General features: G+C 41.4%; 1 protein-coding gene across 1 annotated transcript; it reads left to right on the forward strand.

Moving 5' to 3' along the window:
- The first annotated feature begins 438 nt into the window (after positions 1–438).
- Positions 439–17,480, forward strand: LOC6053181 (citron Rho-interacting kinase). Its single transcript, XM_038262166.1, has 6 exons — positions 439–719; positions 1,430–1,527; positions 1,591–1,737; positions 1,862–3,717; positions 13,703–15,972; positions 16,312–17,480. Exons 1-6 carry the CDS (start codon positions 497–499, stop codon positions 17,355–17,357), a joined length of 5,640 nt encoding a protein of 1,879 aa, XP_038118094.1. The 5' UTR covers positions 439–496; the 3' UTR covers positions 17,358–17,480.
- The last annotated feature ends 1,588 nt before the right edge of the window (positions 17,481–19,068 follow it).

A 19,068-nucleotide genomic window follows, 5' to 3' on the forward strand; every position in this document is an offset into this window, starting at 1 on the left:
AAAAAATATATTTAATTAAACTATTCGCCATTTTCAAAAATTTGGCTAGATAATATCGAAGGCCGCCATCTTAAGCCCACTGGGCCCACAAAACGAGGAACGCTCAGTTTGTATGGGAGCTGTCAACATGAGCTGAGTTTTACACATAACACATCCATCGAGGCGCCCCTCGTCCAAGAAATTGTTCATCGACTTTGCCGGTCTACCTAACAAAAGTTCTACTACCGACCGCGAACTCGCCGATCGCCTGGCAGCACTGCAGTTTACAACGGTTTTCAAATCCATTCGGCGGCAAGCAAAATGTTCGGCGGAAATAAACAAGCTTGGAATTAGTGTTAAAATGTCGTTTATTTCTGTTTGATTCATCAAATTAAAAGATAGTGTCGCGTCGCGAAGTGCAAAATGTTAAAATAAGTGCGCGGGGAAGTGAATTAGTTACGGGATTTTGTGGATTAAATTTTTGCTGTGAACGAACAACGAAAACAAGAAGACCAAGATGAACAGTAGTAAACAGATTAGCGCGCGCACGGCGCGTCTCAACAGCCTGATCCTTGGCCAGGGCGCTACGCTGCCGGATGGTTCGGACGGGTTCGATATTCCGCTGGAAACGGCCGTCTCGCGGGAGGGTTTGCTGGATTCGCTGCTGGTGCTGTACGACGAGTGCAGCAAGGATGTCATCAAGAAGAAGGACAAAAATGTGGCCGACTTTGTCACCAAGTGTGAGTTACTTACTAGAAATTTTGAATAATAATTATTAGTTTTTATTAAAATATAACTACCTATTTGTTGTTTCAAGAAACTAAAGGGTTAATAATAATCTGGTACATTAAAAAAAAAAAAAAACGATAATTATAATTAAAGCTAAAACGCTGTCTAAACGCATTTTAGTTTGAAGTACAAAATACTTGCTAAAATGCACTTCGAATTAATTGTAATAGGTTGTTTATTTGCGACAAGAGTCGTTAGTTTATAACTTTCTATCCCGGAAAGGATGTAATTAATCCTAAAGAGACCGTCTTAATACATAAGTAACATTGGAGCCTACACAGAAAAAAGTGTAAATTTACTCGACATGGAAATTATGAATCACATGTAAACTCGGTTGATGTAAACTAAAGATTCGATGTAATCGTCTGTATCCGTAGTTGTTGTAAATTCATTTATTTCTGGCAGCTTTAACTTTCTTGGTCATTCGCTGCCCTACTATCCCGCGTAAAATCATTGTTTTCCGTATGATTTGTTGCAAATTTACATCAAATCGCATTTAAATTTCAATGATCGATGACGTGCAATTGTTTCTTCATTAATGATGTAACAATAAGAATTATTCTTTTCTGTGTAGTTAGATGTAAAACAAGTTGAAAGCTATGTCTACGTTAATTATTTTAAAATATGCTATATCCGTCTAATCGTCATCTTCCCGACGCAGATCGTCCCATCATCAAGGAGACCCGCACGCTCCGCGTCAACGTGGCCGACTTTGACGTCAAGAACCTGATTGGCAAGGGCTACTTTGGAGAAGTCCATGTAAGTCTTCTTTATCGCTCTTCAAAATGTTTGTAAAACAACGTCATTTCAAATCCTTTCCAGCTCGTATCGGAACGACAAACCGGCGAGGTGTACGCGATGAAGACGATGCGCAAGTCGATCGTGACGGCGACCCAGATCCGCGAGGAGCGCGACATAATGGCTTCGCGACGCTCGGACTGGCTGACCTCGCTGCAGTATGCGTTTCAGGTGAGTTGGCGAGGGGACGACGAACAGGATTTATCTTGTTTACTATGCAAAGGGGAAAAGCGATGGCAGCTGGGCCGGGCAGATGTGTGCTAAGAAGGTTGTTTCTTTGTTTTTCTTCTCGCAGGACCAAGAATGTCTGTACCTGGTGATGGAGTACCTTCCGGGGGGTGATTTGTTGAGTCTGATGATACGGACTGGGGTGTTTGACGAGGAGTTGGCCCAGTTTTATATGGCTGAGTTGACGGAGGCGCTGCACGCGTTGCACAGTATTGGGTATGTCCACCGGGATATTAAGCCGGAGAACATTCTCCTGGATCGGTTTGGTCATCTGAAACTGGCCGATTTTGGAAACGCAACGGCGATCAACAAGGATGGAAGCGTGACGAGCATGACGCCGGTGGGAACGCCGGACTACATTGCGCCCGAGTTGCTGCAGACGTTGTCGACGACTTCGCGTACGAGTGGAAATCACGACGTGACTTGTGATTTCTGGTCGATGGGCATCATCGGGTACGAGTTTGTCACCGAGTCTACGCCGTTCCACGATGAGAACGTAAACGACACCTACTCGAAGATCGTGGCCCACTGCGAGGGTCGATTCACGAAGAAGCTGGAATATCCAGCCCACGTGTCCGTCACCTCACACTATCGAGACCTGATTGATCGACTCGTGACGAAGGTCTCGAACCGGATGGGTTACGCAGAGATCAAACGCCACCCGTTCTTCAGCGACGTCAACTGGGACAAACTGCGCTATCGCATTCCACCGCTCATTCCGACCGTCAGCAGCGAAGACGACACGTCCAACTTCGAGGACGTGGACAAATCCCTCAAACGGAACGCCTTCTCGAGCAAACCTACGTACCCGATCTCCAAGGTGAATGACTTCAGCGGCCAGAACTTACCCTTCCTCGGCTACACCTACGTGTACGAAGAATCCGACCCCGCCGGAAAGTACCGCGACACCGACGAACACATGGCGTCGGCCCGACTCTCCCAGAAGATCAAAGAGCAGGACCGCCTAATCAAGGAACACAACGAAGAACTCCACCGCCTACAAAGAGATCTCCTCGAAAGAGACCGCAAACTAGCCACGCTGAACGCGCACAGCAAAATCTACGGCGACACCAAGAAAGAAATGGAAAATCTCCAAGAACTGCTCAAAACCAAAACCGCCGAGCTCGCCGCGGCCAAAACCGACATCAAAACGCTGCGCAACCGCCTCAAAATCGAAGAAGAGCAACGCCTCAAAAACGACGCCACGATCGCCGACCTCCTCAAGCAAACCTACAAAAAGTGGGAAAAGGCCAAGCAAACCTCCGACCAAAACTACGAAAAGCAAATCGCCGAACGGCGCACCGAAATCGGCGCCCTCAACGACAAGTTCCGCAACCAAACCAACGAACTCCGCGCCAAGGTCGACGAATGCACCCAGCTCCAAACCATGGTCGAAAACTACAAATCCCTCCTGAAAAAGTCCAAAGACCAACTCATGGCCGACAAGGAAGAATACGATCGCAACCACCAACAGCTCGTCCTCGCTTACGACACCAAACTCGCCGAGCACCGCCAAAAGTGGAAGTCCGAAAAAGAACTCCGCAACCGCCACGAGGAGGAAATCCGCGTCCTGCGCTCCCGCATCCAAGAGTACGAGCACACCGCCAAGAACAACGAACAGCAAAACGCCAAGTTCGTCGACAACCTCAAACGCCGCATGACGATCCAGCTCGAGGAGGCCCGCCAGGTGTCGGACAAGATGAGCGAGGAGATGCAGCGCAAGTGCTGCGACCTGAAGAAGGAAATCAACAAACTGCAGCAGGAGCAGCAAAGTGTCACGAGCAGTGCCAACAGCAGCCAGCGCAGCAGTTCGCTGTTCAGTGTGGCCGAGCCCGAGTTCAAGAGTGCGCACTCGAGCATTCAGGACCTGCCGGCGACGGCGCAGGCGGAGGATCAGCTGCGGAACGATTTGCAGAGGGCGAGGTAAGTCGGGTTGAGGGGTATTTGCGGGGCGATTTGTTTCCAATTGTGTGCTGGTATTGATTAGAAAGGGATTAGAATTGTAAATTTCCTTTAATTGGTGATTTGTTCATGGCGTAGAAATTTCCTCGATCGACCAGTAAGCGATTGGCATGGGGAAAGGTGGTATCGTTTTTGCGCTGAATCAGGTGCGCGTTGGACCGAGCAGGTAGGTAGTATCAATTGTACATTATAATTTTGCGGGATTTCTGAGAGGTTTCATTGCTCTCATACCTTTCTGACATAAATTCCCTAAACACGATTTTCGAAAAAATATGGTTTTGGGAACTGAAAAATACATTTTTTTTGCTAGAGGTTAACACTTAAACTCCCAAGCTCGAGAAAATGGGGGAATTTTAGCATTAGCATTAGCATTAGCATTTGGAGGACGCCCCACCACCGGAAGGCTCCACAACGCTTATCCCACTGTTTGGTCTGGTTGTGTTAGACCCTCATCCGGAACAATAATCCAACACGGGAGATACCATGTCTTCATCTTTTGATGAGTGTGTAATACAACCCAGGGCATAAGGGGGTCCTGGTCGGGTCCAAGCTATCCTCAGGGATTGGGAAGGATCGTTAGTAAACACCTATCTAAAGTGCGCAAGGACCCCTACGTCACCTTAGTGGTATAGATGTTTGTAGGGAGGTTTTGGACTCAATGTTAGTAGGAGAGGTAGAACCCTAGGATACACCTCGAAATGCGTTGCGGGTTGGTTGTAACAGTATTCTTAATTCCAGTCTATGCTCACTAAGTCGTCATGGCCTAGTGGTTAGCATTTTTGCTTACCAATCCAAAGGACGGGGGATCGAACCCCGCCTCGAGCGACTTTGGCTTTTTTCGTTCATATTCATCATTTCAAATTTCTGTGTTCTTAACTTTCTCGTTGGGAGCAGATGGGAATCGAACCCAGAACCATTCGCTTACAAAGCAAACACCGTAACCAGTCAGCCACGGCCGCTCCTCTCGAGAAAATGGGGGAATTTGTATGGAAATTCCCCCTTTTTCTCGAGCTCGAGCTCGAGCTGTAGGTGTGCAAAATTTAATACAGGAATTACAAATTTGTATTGAAAGTCCAACTGCCTACGGCCTACCAGCGACTTCACCGAGGCCGGGGCCAACATTTACTTCCCCGTCCGACGGAAGGCCTTTTTTGATATCCGAAAAAATAGTTGTAAAAGGTGAAAAAAATCGGGTATTTTTTTTCTCCGTGTGCCAATTTGGAATATCATGGAAGAATACTTACACAAGTCATAGATTGCCTTGAGTTTTTTAGTAAAATTTCAGGGACTTTTCAAAACAACCCAGGTTTACGCCGCTGTAAGGCAGCTCGAAGCATTAAAGTTTTAGGAACATAGCATTTGTCAACCGACCATAAGCTCCTGTCAGTTAAGGTAAATGCAAACCGTGATTCCTGGACTTTTATTCGATAAGGTTCGATAAGCAAATGTAAACATTGAGTGTAACTCGCTTAAGGTGTGAAAGGGATACACTTAATGTTTACATTTTGCTTTTTAAATCTTACTAAAAATGTCCACATTAATTTCATCCCAAATCACGATCCGGTTGTACCTGACTATCTTTGATTCCAATAAAACAGGGGTGCTCAAAGTTTTTGAATCGCGGGCCAACTTTGAAGCTCACATGAGCTTGCGGGCCAAATGAGAAAAAAAAAAATAAAAAAAATGAAAGAATTTCAATTTATAGAATTGAAAAAAAAAAAAAACATCTGTCGGTTGAAGTTTTTTTAAATTTCAGGTAATTTTGGAACATTTTCGTCATTTATATATTCAATTAAAGAGTTTTTTTTTTATAGGTCTTTTAAACATATAAAAGACAATATCTTATAGGACCTTTAAAAAAAAAAACTCCAAAAAAAATTCAAAACAAATATTATTCATCTGATTTTCGTTGCAACTTTCGTGCATCAACAATCAATGAAATCAATACATTATTTTTGACTAAATAAAATCGTGATTAAACAAATATAATGAAATTTAAAAGGTATTTAGTTGAATATTTAAGGGGCCTCGTGGCGCGGTGGTTAGCGGCTTCGGCTGCCGATTCCTAAGTTGCTATGGGGCGCGGGTTCGATTCCCGCCTTATCCTCCTGGCCTTCTATCGGATGGGGAAGTAAACCGTCGGTCCATTTGCGTAAAAGAGGTTTTGGGTGACTCACCACACATTAACCTTCGGACGCCTAGAAATGAGCAGAAACTTGCAACAGAGACCACAAAAGACCCGGGGGTCGTTAAAGTGGATTGCTTTGTTTGTTTTGTTAGTTGAATGCACTTCTCTTTCAAATGACTTTGTTTCTATTATATATTTTTTTATATATATTTCAGAAGGGGTGGCACAAATATTGTGAAAATGCGTAGTTTTATTTTTAAAAATTGTGCAACTCTAATGATAAATCGTGGCTCAAAGATTTTTCAGATCCTTAATCAGATGTTAGGTACTCAGATCCGTAACCCACACGTTATGAGATCAAATCACGCGTTGGTATGTTCTAAGTGCGAAATAAGTTTGAGGCCCAGATAATAAAAAATCGTACGTAATGATCTTTGAATAATTATATACCTATATTTTATCTCCTAACAGTTTCCTGCTTTAATCAAATTCGAACGTTCTACAACTCATTTCCAAAAATGTTTGATGAAAATTGGGCAAAAAAATATGTTTTTCAATCACATTTAAACGTGTTACTTAAATTGTTTCAATAAGATAGATTGTTCTACACAATATTTGTTTCATAAAAACAAAAAATCACCTCGCGGGCCATACTTTGGTCACCCATCGAAGACATCTGAAGTTTTTTTAAAGGTCCAATCAACCAAATATTATTTTTTTGCTTTCTGGGTGATTTTGAACCGCCTTGAGTCAGGAGTGTTCAAAAGCATCTAAAAAAAATGTTTATTGCTCCTTTTTTTCTTAAAAAAAAACAAAACAAAAAAAAACGGACATGTTATCCTAGGCTCATATAAGCAATTTGTGTGTACATTAAGCCAGTTGCACTCGAAGATGACAACGACGAAGACGAAGACTTTTCTCATGATTTATATTTTTAAAATATGTACTGGGTTGGGTCACAAAAATCAAACCATCCACATTAACGACCCCCGGGTCTTTTGTGGTCTCACATTAACGACCCCCGGGTCTTTTGTGGTCTCTATCGCAAGTTTCTGCTCGAACCTAGGAGTCCGAAGGCTTGAATGGGGAGAGCACCCAAACCTCTTTCTACTCCAAGGAACCTTCCACCCCAGTGTTTGAACTGATGACCTTTGGATTGCGAGTCCAACCGCCGCCAGCGATTCCACCGGAGTAGGCTTGGTTTGGAGTGTTGTTTGTACTTATGGCATGGAGACGACTCCTACACCTGGAATGACTTAACGGCCTAACAACAACCAAGGCCGGGACCGACATTTTACTTCCTCGTCCGATGGAAGGTTGGAGCAGATGGGAATCGAACCCAGAATCATCCGCTTACAAAGCGGACAGCGTAACCATTCGGCCACGCACTGGGGTTGGGTCACACAATGCCCAAGTACAGTGCCATCCCGTTTCTGGCATCACGAAATTTCCAAACATTCAAGCGCTGAGAATCACGAGACACAAGAAGAGATCTCACAAGCTGTAGTGACGGTCGCTATACTCTCTGATGTTTTTGACGCAGAGATAATCAAATGATATTCTCTTCTTCTTTCTGTTTTTTTTTTCATTAAAAAATAAAAAAAATTGTTGCCACCAAACCCAATTTTGTAGCATGATTCAACAAATTTTCAAATTGACTAAGAAAAATCTTCAAACTTATCACAAAAAAAAACTTTTTTGTGAGATCTGATAACTCCTAAAGAGAACATGCAAACCCCTTATTTATGCATAATTTATTTGTTTGTGTCTGCTCTACAACATTGTATAACATTAGTACACAGTAAAAAAATAATCCGGCAAAGTTACAAAAAACGAAAAAAGAAAAATGCTAGATTGAACAATACCTCTCTGGGTTACTACTGATTCAAAAACTACATTAAAATTTCTATAAAATTACTTACACTGCCGCTCTAATCGAGTCCGTCCCATATATGTAAAAACAGCAAGCCGAGAAAAACGCATGTCAAATTTGTCCCGCCCATAAGGCTACGTGTTAGAATTTCACGAAAAAAGTAGATTTTCTCCGGTTTTCTAGAACAAAGTACTAAATTTTATTGGTTTTTTTCTGATAGTTTACATGATTTTGAACCGAACTGCATCATTACCTCAAAATTTACGAAGTTACATATGGGATGGACTAGCTTCGAGCGGCAGTACATCTCTCTCGATTTTTGACAGTTGAGTAATTGGAAATTGATGCGATTTTAAAACTATTACCGTTCCACCTTCACAACTAAAATTACTCTTTAGAGCGAAATTTCACGACGTGTGAGTTGCTGGTGAATTGACCATATACAATATTCAACAAAAAAATCTTCTGGATAAACCAAAATTTGGATCGTTTCTAAGATATTCGCATAAAATGCTTCAACATCGCTGAACTATTTTACGTGTCACAACTCAATCAGCTCTTAATGTTCACACCTTTTTTCAGCTGCGTTTATGATCACCTATTATAGTTTTTACGACCCATTGCGTGTAAAATACGTCCAATTATCCAATGATTCGCAATGAGCAAAAATCGTTTCGAACCGTAGTTCACGCGTTTGAGTGATTATAAAAATTATAATTTGTGCACTGCTTGCATGTCATTAGCAGTCGCAGTTGCTAGAGAAGCTATAGGCTAGTACGGACAGATACACAAACCATCAGCAATAACGACACGACAATTATGCCCGATTTCGAGCGATCGATCGCTTGATAATCTGGGTAGGTGTGAATGTGTGTAGTTTAGTGTGACGCTGATCACTTTATTACACAGTGCTCCAAAGTGTTGGTCGGTCGCGGCGTTTAACCGCACTACCGTATAATAGCCTCTAAGTAAGTTATTGTGTGTGTTGTTAGCCGGTGGGGAAAAAACGTGTGAAATATTTTGGTCTTTTTTTCTGTTTCTCTATCGCTCTATTTTGCACTCGTTTTTTTTGTGTGCGATTCTATAACGGAGATCCTATCGGGCGAATATGTTTGCGGGCAAAAAGACGCGTGCTCGCGCAGCTGATCGACAATTTTGATGATCTCTTTTTTTACGTGTCTTGGGAGAGTTGGTGTGTGGTCACCACCGCGCAGGGGTTTCAATGTGTGTGAGCTAGGGTGGTTTAAAAAATACAAATGATATTTTTTTTCTGTTTAAATATTGAATTGTAAGTGCAAGCTAGATTTTTTTGACATTTATTATTTAAATTTAGGTACCCATTTTTGTTTACTTTGGAGCATTTCTCAATCCACCTTTATTCAATTTTGATGGAAAAATTTGGTAAGTTTGAAAGTTTAAAAGCATTGGTAAAAAAAAACGTATTACCGAGTGGAAAATGCACATCAAATAGTTTTCAGGTGACTTGACTTATATTTTCATGGAAATTTTTGAGGTTTTTTTTAATATTATTTTTGTTTCCTGTTTTTCGGCATGATTTTGAATGGCGAGACTTAGGCCACTTTGTTATTCAAATAGACTTATTTTATTTTTAAATTTTTTAAAGTTTTAGATTGTCTGGATTTTTAATACCTTATATTGAGAATATTCAGATTTTTTAATTCTTGGTTAATGTATTGTTTTCGATTTTTTTGATTTTATTTAAATTCTTTAAATTTCTAGAAAGTTTTGAATTTTTTAAAGTTTTTTTAATACAATTTTTATTTTATGCATTTTTTTTAATTTAAAAAAATGTAGTTCTTTTTATTTTTGGAATTTTCAGAATCATCTGATTTTTTTCAATTTAAAAAAAACAAATCAATTTTTGGTTCCTTAAGCTTTGATATTTCTAAAATTTTGAAACTATTTGTATTTTAATGAAATACATAGTTTTCGATGAAACAACATGATTCTGAGAAACTTTACACTATGAATTTAAAGTTATGTGTGCAGGCTAATTGAACGAAATTTTGGATAAATGCGACGAATGTAACATTTTTTGCAATTTCAAAAAGCACTTTTGTAAATACAATATTGGATTTTTCAGTGAAACTTTTGTTTTCCCGTCTTAGGTTGGCGTCCGTTTGTTTGGTCAGCTGAAAAACAAAGACAGTTTCGAAAAATATTGTTTTTCTAAACAATTGCTGAAAAGTTGAACTTTTCAGAACCCGATTTAGTGCTGCAATGAAATTTTTAGCACTGTTAATTTTGGTACTTACTTTTATTATATTTTATAATGACGAAATGGCCTACCTATCCTCACCAAAAATTACAGTACTAAAAAGTACTTTTCAGCATCCATTTGTGTGACACTTTTTGATACTTTTTTGGAATATGACACAATTCACTGTTCTCCGAAATAGCATCAAATGTTGAATTCAACTCGTTGCATAACTTGATTTATTCAGCACTCATTGGTAAAACTTGTTGGATAAATGAAATCATTAATCTAACTGATCGTAAAATGACGAGGGGAACCGCAATGCATTTTATTTTCTTAACAAAAAATTAAATGAAAGCAACTCAAAAAATATAAAAATCAGAGGATTCCCTTTTAATCAGGGCTGTGGAGTCGGAGTCGGAGCCGGAGTCGGTGGAGTCGGGTCTTTTTGGGGACCTGGAGTCGGAGTCGGAGTCGTCAAAACTCGAATAGCTGGAGTCGGAGTCGGAGTCGGAGCTGGCTAAATTTTATGAGTCGGAGTCGGAGTCGGAGCCGGAGTCGTAAATTTCTGATAGACCCGGAGTCGGAGCTGGAGTCGGAGTTATCAATATATTTTATATAATTTATGAACTTATTTATTGTTCAATATTTGTTATAATTCAGATTAATTACCATTTTTTTTATTTTGCTGAAAACATTTGAAACAAACAAAAAATATCGAAAATTAGTTGCAACTAATTTTGAAATAATTATTGAATTTATTAGATATATCAATTACCTTAATGTTTACAATTTCTCTTAAAGTTTTGACCCTTAAGGATCCACTACACGCGAACATTTTTTGCTTCGACTTTTTTATGGAAATTGTCATAACTCTGAAAAGGAAACAGTTAGAGTCCCACTTTTTGCATTAGATCTTGTAGAAATGTTATGCAAAGTTAACGAGATTTTCAACAAGTTTTTATTTTTTATTTTTGAAGAAACTATTTAAACAATCAGATCAGTTTAGGTCTTGTTAACTTTGCATAACTTTTCTACAGGACTTAATACAAAAAGTGGGACTCTAACTGTGTTCTATTTAGAATTATGACAATTTCAGTAAAAAAGTCGAAGCAAAAAATGTTTGCGTGTAGTGGATCCCTAAAAAAATTATATCTTTGAACAAGTCTATTTTTTTTAAACACCTTAAATTGGGGTGATATAATTGCTATAATTTTAATTTATTTTTCAAATTTTAGAATTTTATCATTATTTATATGTTTAAAGTATGTACTGGGCTGGATCACACAATTTCCATGTACGTCCTCTGAAATAAATTCAAAAGAGCTTTGAAAAATAGTGATTTTGAAAATTGTCTATTTCAAAACCAAGGTATCTTTGATAGTTTCTGTGTTTCTTCAAAATTTCAGCCTAAAATTATGCAAATTGATTTTATATGTCAATTTGATCATGAAGACTAACTTTCTTTTAATATTTCATTAAAAAAAAAGTACAATTAAAAATTAGTTAGCTAGCATATAAATTTAAAAAAATCAAAGTTAATTTAAAGTAATTAAATAAAAAGTTCCAATTTTTCAAACAACAAAATTTAAATTTATTGAGAAAATTGTTGTGCAGAAAATGCGTTTAAATCTGAAGATATTTATGATTTTTGGTTAATATAACGCTGAACATATGTAACATAGAATAACGAACACTTATCTACCAAGCTTAGTATGGTTCCATACCATTCTGTTTGTATAAATAATTCGTATTTATAATTTTGCGAAACACCCCAAACATAAATGTCACCCCGGTTTACAGTATTCGCGCAAGTGTTAACTGAAATGTGAGTGATGTGATTAATTCAAATTTTTCAAATATTTTAAATAAACATTAGGTGTCGGAGTCGGAGTCGGAGCTGGAGTCAACAATTTGTGGAAAGCTGGAGTCGGAGTCGGAGTCGGCTAGAGTTGGAAGGCCGGAGTCGGAGTCGGAGCCGGAGTCATCAATTTGTGGAAAGCCGGAGCCGGAGTCGGAGTCGGAGTCGGCTTAACTCAGAAAGCCGGAGTCGGAGTCGGAGTTGGAGTCGCTTGAATTATAACCCGACTCCGCAGCCCTGCTTTTAATATCCTTTGAATATGACATTTAATTTCATTAAAACTTAAAAATAACATTTTATTTGTTGATAATTATTTCTTGACTTTTTTTTGATAAGGTCCTATAAACAAATGTAAACATTGAGTGTATCCCGCTTACTCCGATGGACTTTGACATAAGGTGTGAAAGGGATACACTCAATGTTTACATTTGTTTATAGGACCTTATCAAAAAAAAGTCAAGATTTTTACTTTGACTGACCCCTCGATCATTTTGCTTTGTTATTGTTTTTTGACATATGTCTGTTTTTTTTAACTGAGCTACACTGCCGTTCTACGCATAATTGTCCCATGTCATTTTTGGTCGATTCTGACTTTTTGACATTTTTAGGTTTAGTTTGACGTTTACTTTTCGAAAAACACATAAAATCTAGTACGTTGTTCGTAAACTCATTGAAAACAACACCAAGTCTGTTTGTCCCATCGTTGTACCTCTACGCATAATTGTCCCACCAAGTATTTTCTTTCACGGAATCATTAGTTTTACTAAGTATTGTGTATTGTTTAGCTATTGTATAGCAAGAGGATTACTAATAATAGTGATAAACTGCTAACTGGAATGATTAGGGACTTATGGGGTGAATAGGGACCCACGGGACAATTATGCGTAGAAACACAAAAAACGGTCGAAAAATTTCAATCGCATCTCAGTTCTAGAGTTTTTTTTTGATTAGGTCCTATAAACATATGAAAGACAATGGTTTATTGGTCCTTTTCAAAAAAAAAAAAAAACTCTGGAGTTGCACTTTTTTTAACATGGGACAATTATGCGTAGAACGGCAGTACAGTAAGATACTAAATTCGGCAAGTCTTATATTTTCTAGTAAAAAATAAAGACAATTTCAAAGTTCAAAAAAATCTAATGTAAAAAAATCTAAAATTAAAATAAATTAATTGGATAAACAAAAGATTATCGCATACATAAATACATAATTTTAGTTAGTTGAAAATTTGTAAAACATCAATGAAATAATGATAATATTTATTTTTCTAAACTTTTACGTCTTTTAACGATCTGTGGTCCCAAAATTCAAGTTTTGTAAGAAATTGAAAAGTTTTTTTTTCATTAAAAATGCACGAATAAATGTTCTAAGAGTTAACATACGATTTTTCAAGTTTTTTCCAACGAAAGTTTAATTTTTTTCGGTATTCTGGTAATTTTACAAATGTTTTTTTAAACAACCACCCTATAGACCATTCTAGCACAAAATAACCGCAAAACGTTGAATGAAATTGTACCTGACAAAACAGCAACTCCAACAACGCGCTAAAAAGCGCGTACACAACACACTTCTCATTTCCCCCTCATATTTTTCGGCACCACTCTGCTGCTGCTATTTTATAATCGCCTCTTAAAGTGTTTCGCACATATCTGTGTATGGTAATTGCAGCTTGCAGCGAACGGCCTCTGCGCGAGACCCACATATGGCGCAAAGAAGCGTTAGACGCCCCCCAAAAAAAGCCACACGCCAGTTGCATTATTCAATTGGAAACAAATCGAAAGTGTATCACACACTCACACTTCAATTCGCCTCATCAACTTGAATGCAAAAAAAAGATGAATAACGAGATTTTTACCTCCTCCACAGAGAAAGCGAAGATCTGCAGCGCAAACGGGCGGACGGGTTGGAGCAGGTGGTCGCTCGGCTCGAGAAGATCATCGATCAGTTCAAGGCGTCAGGTGGCCCGTCAACGACGACGACTGCGACGACCGCGACGACCAGTGTTCGGGTTAGTGGTGGCGGGACTAGAACCAGTGGAAGTGGTGGCACGACGTCGCAGCTGTTGGAGCGCCAGAACGAGCGGCTCGAGGACAAGCTGAGCGCCATCCGGGAGCAGTCGATACTGGACAAGCAGTCGGCACGGACGGCCAATTTGGCACTGTGGAAGGTTGAGAAGGAGCTGGAGCGGGCCAAGTTGGACGCGTCGATTTTGGGGCGCAGGGTTGAGCAGGCGGACGAGCGGACGGTTAGGGTGAGGAAGGAAAAGGAAGAGGTGGAGTTCCGGGCGAAGCAGACGCTGGAGACGTTGGCGGGGAGGGAGAAGCAGATTGAGGATTTGAAGGTGGACATTCAGCAGTTGAAGGATGAACTAAGACGGGAGCGGTACACGAGGGAAACCGCCGATAGGGGAAGGTTGGCGGAGAAGGCCGAGTTGATTGCGTCGACGACCAAGTTGGTGAGTTTGGAGGAGCGGTTGGAGGAAGCTAAGGCGAAGGCGAACCAGGCGAATGAGAGTGCGAGAAGCATGAGTTCGGAGAGTGCGAGATTGGAGCGGGAGTTGGGCGAGTGCCAGGAGGAGCTGAACGATGCGCTGGAAGCGAACAAGGAGCTCGAGCAGAAGTTGGCGGCTGTTACGAAGAACTTCAACATGTTGAAGGGTGCTTGCAGCATTACGGAGACTCAGCTGACGGAGCTGGAGATTCTGCTGGAGAAGGAGCAGAGGAAGAATAAGGAGAGCCAGGAGAAGATCGAGGGGTTGTTCAAGCAGCTGAAGGAAAAGGATGGGGAAGTGTCGAAGTTGCGTCACGAGTTGCACCATGAGCGGACGTCCAAAACGCTCAGCGAATCCAAGTCTTCGCAGTTGCTCGGGGAGTACGACGAGCTGCGAAACAAGTTTGAAGATCTCCAGAAGCAGATGGTTGACCAGCAGCGGGAACTGATCGAGAAAACAACAAGCTTATTCGAGGTGCAGGAACGCATCGAAATGCTGAATCTCGACACTTCCAACCTGCAAAAGGTGGTGTCCAACTACGAGCACGAGCATCACATCCTGAAGGAGGAAAACTCCAAAATCCTCACCGATCTCTTCCTAGCCAAGGAACACATTACCAAGCAAAACAACGACATCAAGGACTACAAGAACCACATCAACCAGCTCAACCACGAACTCGACCACGTCAAATCGGTGCTGACCGAGCAGAAAACGTTCTACTCCGAGCGGGACATCAAGTCGGAAGCGACGCTGGCCCAGCACAAGAAACTCATCGACTACCTTCAATCGCGCGTCGAAGAAAGTGCCCACAAAAAGAAGAAAACCCTCGCGGACAAGATCTTCGGCACCAGCGGACACGACCGCAAGGAGAACGTCCCCCCGCCGAACCCAATCATCGTCGAAAACACCACCAGCTACAAGAAGCTCCAGGACGAGCTCCAAAAAGAACGCCAGCGAACCAACCAACTCAAAGAGCAACTCCTGCGCGCCAAAACCGACATGATCACGATGCAAGGATCGATTCGCAAATCGCTCAACAACGAGGAAAACGAAATCGTCAAGGAGAAACGTCGCTCCAGTCGATCTCCCCAAAAACCCCACAACAAACAGCAGCAGCAGCAACCGGAACCCCCAAAACCCCAACCTACCGGCAAACCGCACGTCTTCGACATGACGCTGGAGACGCCCTCGTCCAAGAACCCGGTCCAGCTGTGCAGCGTCTGCGATCGGCACATCCTGGCCGGTCACCCGTACTGGAAGTGCACCGTTTGCGCGCGCAACGTCCACCGCAAGTGCCGCTCGGGGGCCGGTGAAGATTGTCGCGGCCACGACGGCGATCTGGACTCGCTCGCGAACGAGCTGGTCGAGCAGGGTGCGGGTGCCGGCACCAGCGATACGGAATCGCTGCAGGATCGGGCGAGTTTGGCGCCGTCGGAGCTGAGTACGGCCGAGGAGGGAGCGACTACGGCGGGTGGATTCGGGGTGAGCGTGGAGTACAAGACGATCACCGATGACGGGGAGGAGACGGAGGAGGGGTCGGAAGGGAACCAGTACGTAGGTGAGCTCCTGTTCAAGACGAAGCGCGTCGAGCCGAAGCTGACCATCAACGATGTGTACGACGTGAGCGAGAGTGTGGTGCTGTTGGGTAAGTGTGATATTGAGTGCTTTTTTTTGCTTGTTATGGTTCTCTGATGTGTGCGGCAGGAAATTGTTGGTTAGCGGGTCATTGATGTTAAGTTATTGGCTTCGATTGATGCGCCGTGAAATGCGGGTCAGGAAGATGAATGTTAACGATTTGTGATGCATAAGATATTCGTGATGATTATTGCACTGGATCTAAACACTTTGATCGTAATTTATCGAGCCAGGAGCAAGATCTAACTAATTAAGATTCTTCTGCCCCTCAAGAATTGTTTTTCCCGTTTTGTTTGAAGGTATTATAATGTAGATAACAATACCACTTTCTCTTTCTCATCCCTCACAGGTTGCGAAAACGGTCTCTACTCGTACAACGTGGACACGTGCGACTTAGTCCCGATCAAGGGCATCACCAAGGTAAAGTCCTTCAGCATCTCGCAGCAGGTCCCCAAGGCCATCATCATCGGCAACGACGGTGAGTATCTGTACCAGTGCGATCTGCGGCACCTGCAGAGTCGTGCCCTGGCCGGTTCGTGTCTGTCGCCCAAGCTGGACACGTTCGTGCTGGATCTGTCCATTGCGAATCGAACCCACAGCGAGCGGTGGCACATGGTGCGCATGATGGACGAAATCCCCAGCCAGCAGCTTATCGATGCGATTGCCATTGCGGCCACTTCGTCGCGCATCGTGATCCTCAAGTTCGACACCACGCTGGGACGGTTCAAACCGGTACGTGGACTCGACACGGTGCGACCGGTTTCGTCGGTTCTTTTCACCAAGCACACGGCCATCGTCAGTTCGGACAAGTTCTTCGAGATCGACCTGACCACCTTCGGAGCGGAGGAATTCCTGGACATGTCGGACGCAAGTCTACGGGACATTCGCTCGTGCACTCCGATGGCCGCGTTCAAGGTCAACAGCCAGGAGTTTTTGCTGTGCTTCAAGGAGGTCGGCATCTTCGTGGACGAGTTCGGCAACCGGTCCCGACCGGACAACATCAACTGGATGCAGGAACCAACCGACTTCAAGTACCGCGACTCGTGCCTATTTCTTGCCCATTCCGATTGCGTCCAGGTGATGTACGTTAGCAAATCGTACACCAAGGAACTGGAGCGCAAGGAAGCCGCCGAAGAACGGCGTGCCTTTATTAATCTGAACGCGCCACGCTTGCTGGCATTCCAGGACTTTGCGCGAACCTGTGTCTACGTCAGCTGCGAGTATCGCGGTTCCCAGGAACAGGAAATCATCAAGCTGGACGGATACAAGGCATTGCAGAGTACTTCGCCCAACGGGATTAGCAACTCGATGGAGACGCTGTCCAGTCTGGCCAGCTATCCGACCACGGTGACGCAGAGCAACGAAACGTTAGACGGGTTGGGAAAGGCCGTTTGAGAGGAGTAAGATGTGATTGAAGTGAAGGAAGGGTATTTTACGTTACTTTGTAAAGGACTGTTTTAAGAAACATTAACTACAACGTTTGGTTTGTTCTAAATAAATATTTTACCCTTTGAAGTATTAAAATGCTGTGCTGTTTATTTTATTTCATCTGAAATTCTAAATCAGTTTTTACTTTCCCGTACCGTCGAAACAAATCCATACACCGAAAACCGTACTTTTATTTTTATTACCATATCTTAAACGTTGAAGGTCGTCAATCTTGAAAAAATATCAGCAATATTACCTTAAATTGTTTGTCTATTGTGTACTTACTATGGTGGCTCGATATGCAGAACAGCCATTTTGGGAGAGATCTAAGCAGACTCGGATTTCCGCAAAGCATTTTATTTTTTTAATATGGAAAACTCTTTTTTTTGTTATTCGATTTTTGTCATTTTCATTTTTCTGTCAATTGAAATCTGCATTCAAATTGAGAAAATTTGCTAAATCTTTCTCGAAGAAAGTATGATGCTATCTTGCTCCTGGCAAAGTAAACAGATTGCTCAAAACTGGTCTAAAATGTAAAACTCAATGCTAATGGTAATTCTAGTAAAATAGTTGGTTTGACTGATATCAAAGAAGTGAAAATTATCTAAAATTTTAAAGTTTGGCCCTGGACTGGAAATAAACCTATGAGGACTACACTCAAACCCCGATGGTTTGACACCAACTGTTGTCAAACGAACGGCGTCACGTTTTAGTTTGACACCCCTTTTACACGGAGTTCACACACACACTACCAAACGTTTGTTTTGATAGTGTGCGTGAGCGTCGTGTAAAAAGTGACAGTTCGTCACTTTTTAGTTTGATTTTGACCAACCAACGGGGTACAAACTAAAAAAGTGTCAAACGAAAAAGTGACCAACCACCGTGGTTTGAGTGTATTCTGAAAAAAAGGTACACGTAAAAATAGTAAATTTTTTAATTTACTTTATATTACATAAATTTCATTTCTCAAAATCCATATTTTTTATGTTTTAGGGGACAAAAACCCGCAACTTTTGAGCCATAGAAAAGTTCATTTTTTACTGGAAAAATAAATTTGCAATCAAAAAGCACTTTACAGATTTTTTATAAAGTGAATCATTTTCAAGGTACTAATAGCAATTTAAAGTTAATTTTCAACTGAAAATATTTTTTCCTTCATTGTCCATTTTTTGAGAAAATTTTCAATAAAATTGCAGAACAGACATTGAAAATCGGACCTCTGGTACAGTCATCCCACATATTCGGAACACCCACAAATTCGGAACACTTTTGTGGTAATTTGTCAATAGGATGCAAAATGCCACTTTTCTGTCGACCCTACTATTTTGAGGACCTTTATTTGGTCATTCTCTTGCTATTTTACTAGTAAAAGTAGTACTTTTTAAACAAAAACCTCAAGACTAGTTTATCCAGAGCAGCAAAACACTGCCACCATATTGCCTGTTCCATGATTGTGGGATGTTATTGTGAGCACAATTGTGGAACACCTGAATTTAACTGATATTTTCACAAAAAAAGTTATCGGACCATTCATAAAACTTTACTAAGCATGAGTTTTATTGGTTTCAGAGTGTGAAGTCATTAGTTTGTAAAAAAATAGTATTCCTGGAGAAAAAAAAAAGTTTGTTTACATTGTAGGAAAAAAGTGTTCCGAATTTGTGGATTTCAAAGGGTCAAT

This window comes from Culex quinquefasciatus, chromosome 3 (assembly GCF_015732765.1).
Source record: "Culex quinquefasciatus strain JHB chromosome 3, VPISU_Cqui_1.0_pri_paternal, whole genome shotgun sequence".
Taxonomy (NCBI): domain Eukaryota; kingdom Metazoa; phylum Arthropoda; class Insecta; order Diptera; family Culicidae; genus Culex; species Culex quinquefasciatus.

Bases quoted from the DNA above. Each gene is read 5' to 3' on its own strand.
- LOC6053181 (XM_038262166.1), top strand. From the start codon at position 497: ATGAACAGTAGTAAACAGATTAGCGCGCGCACGGCGCGTCTCAACAGC. The intron at 1,528-1,590 runs GTAAGTCTTCTT...AATCCTTTCCAG, and splicing joins GCTACTTTGGAGAAGTCCAT to CTCGTATCGGAACGACAAAC. The intron at 15,973-16,311 runs GTAAGTGTGATA...CATCCCTCACAG, and splicing joins CGAGAGTGTGGTGCTGTTGG to GTTGCGAAAACGGTCTCTAC.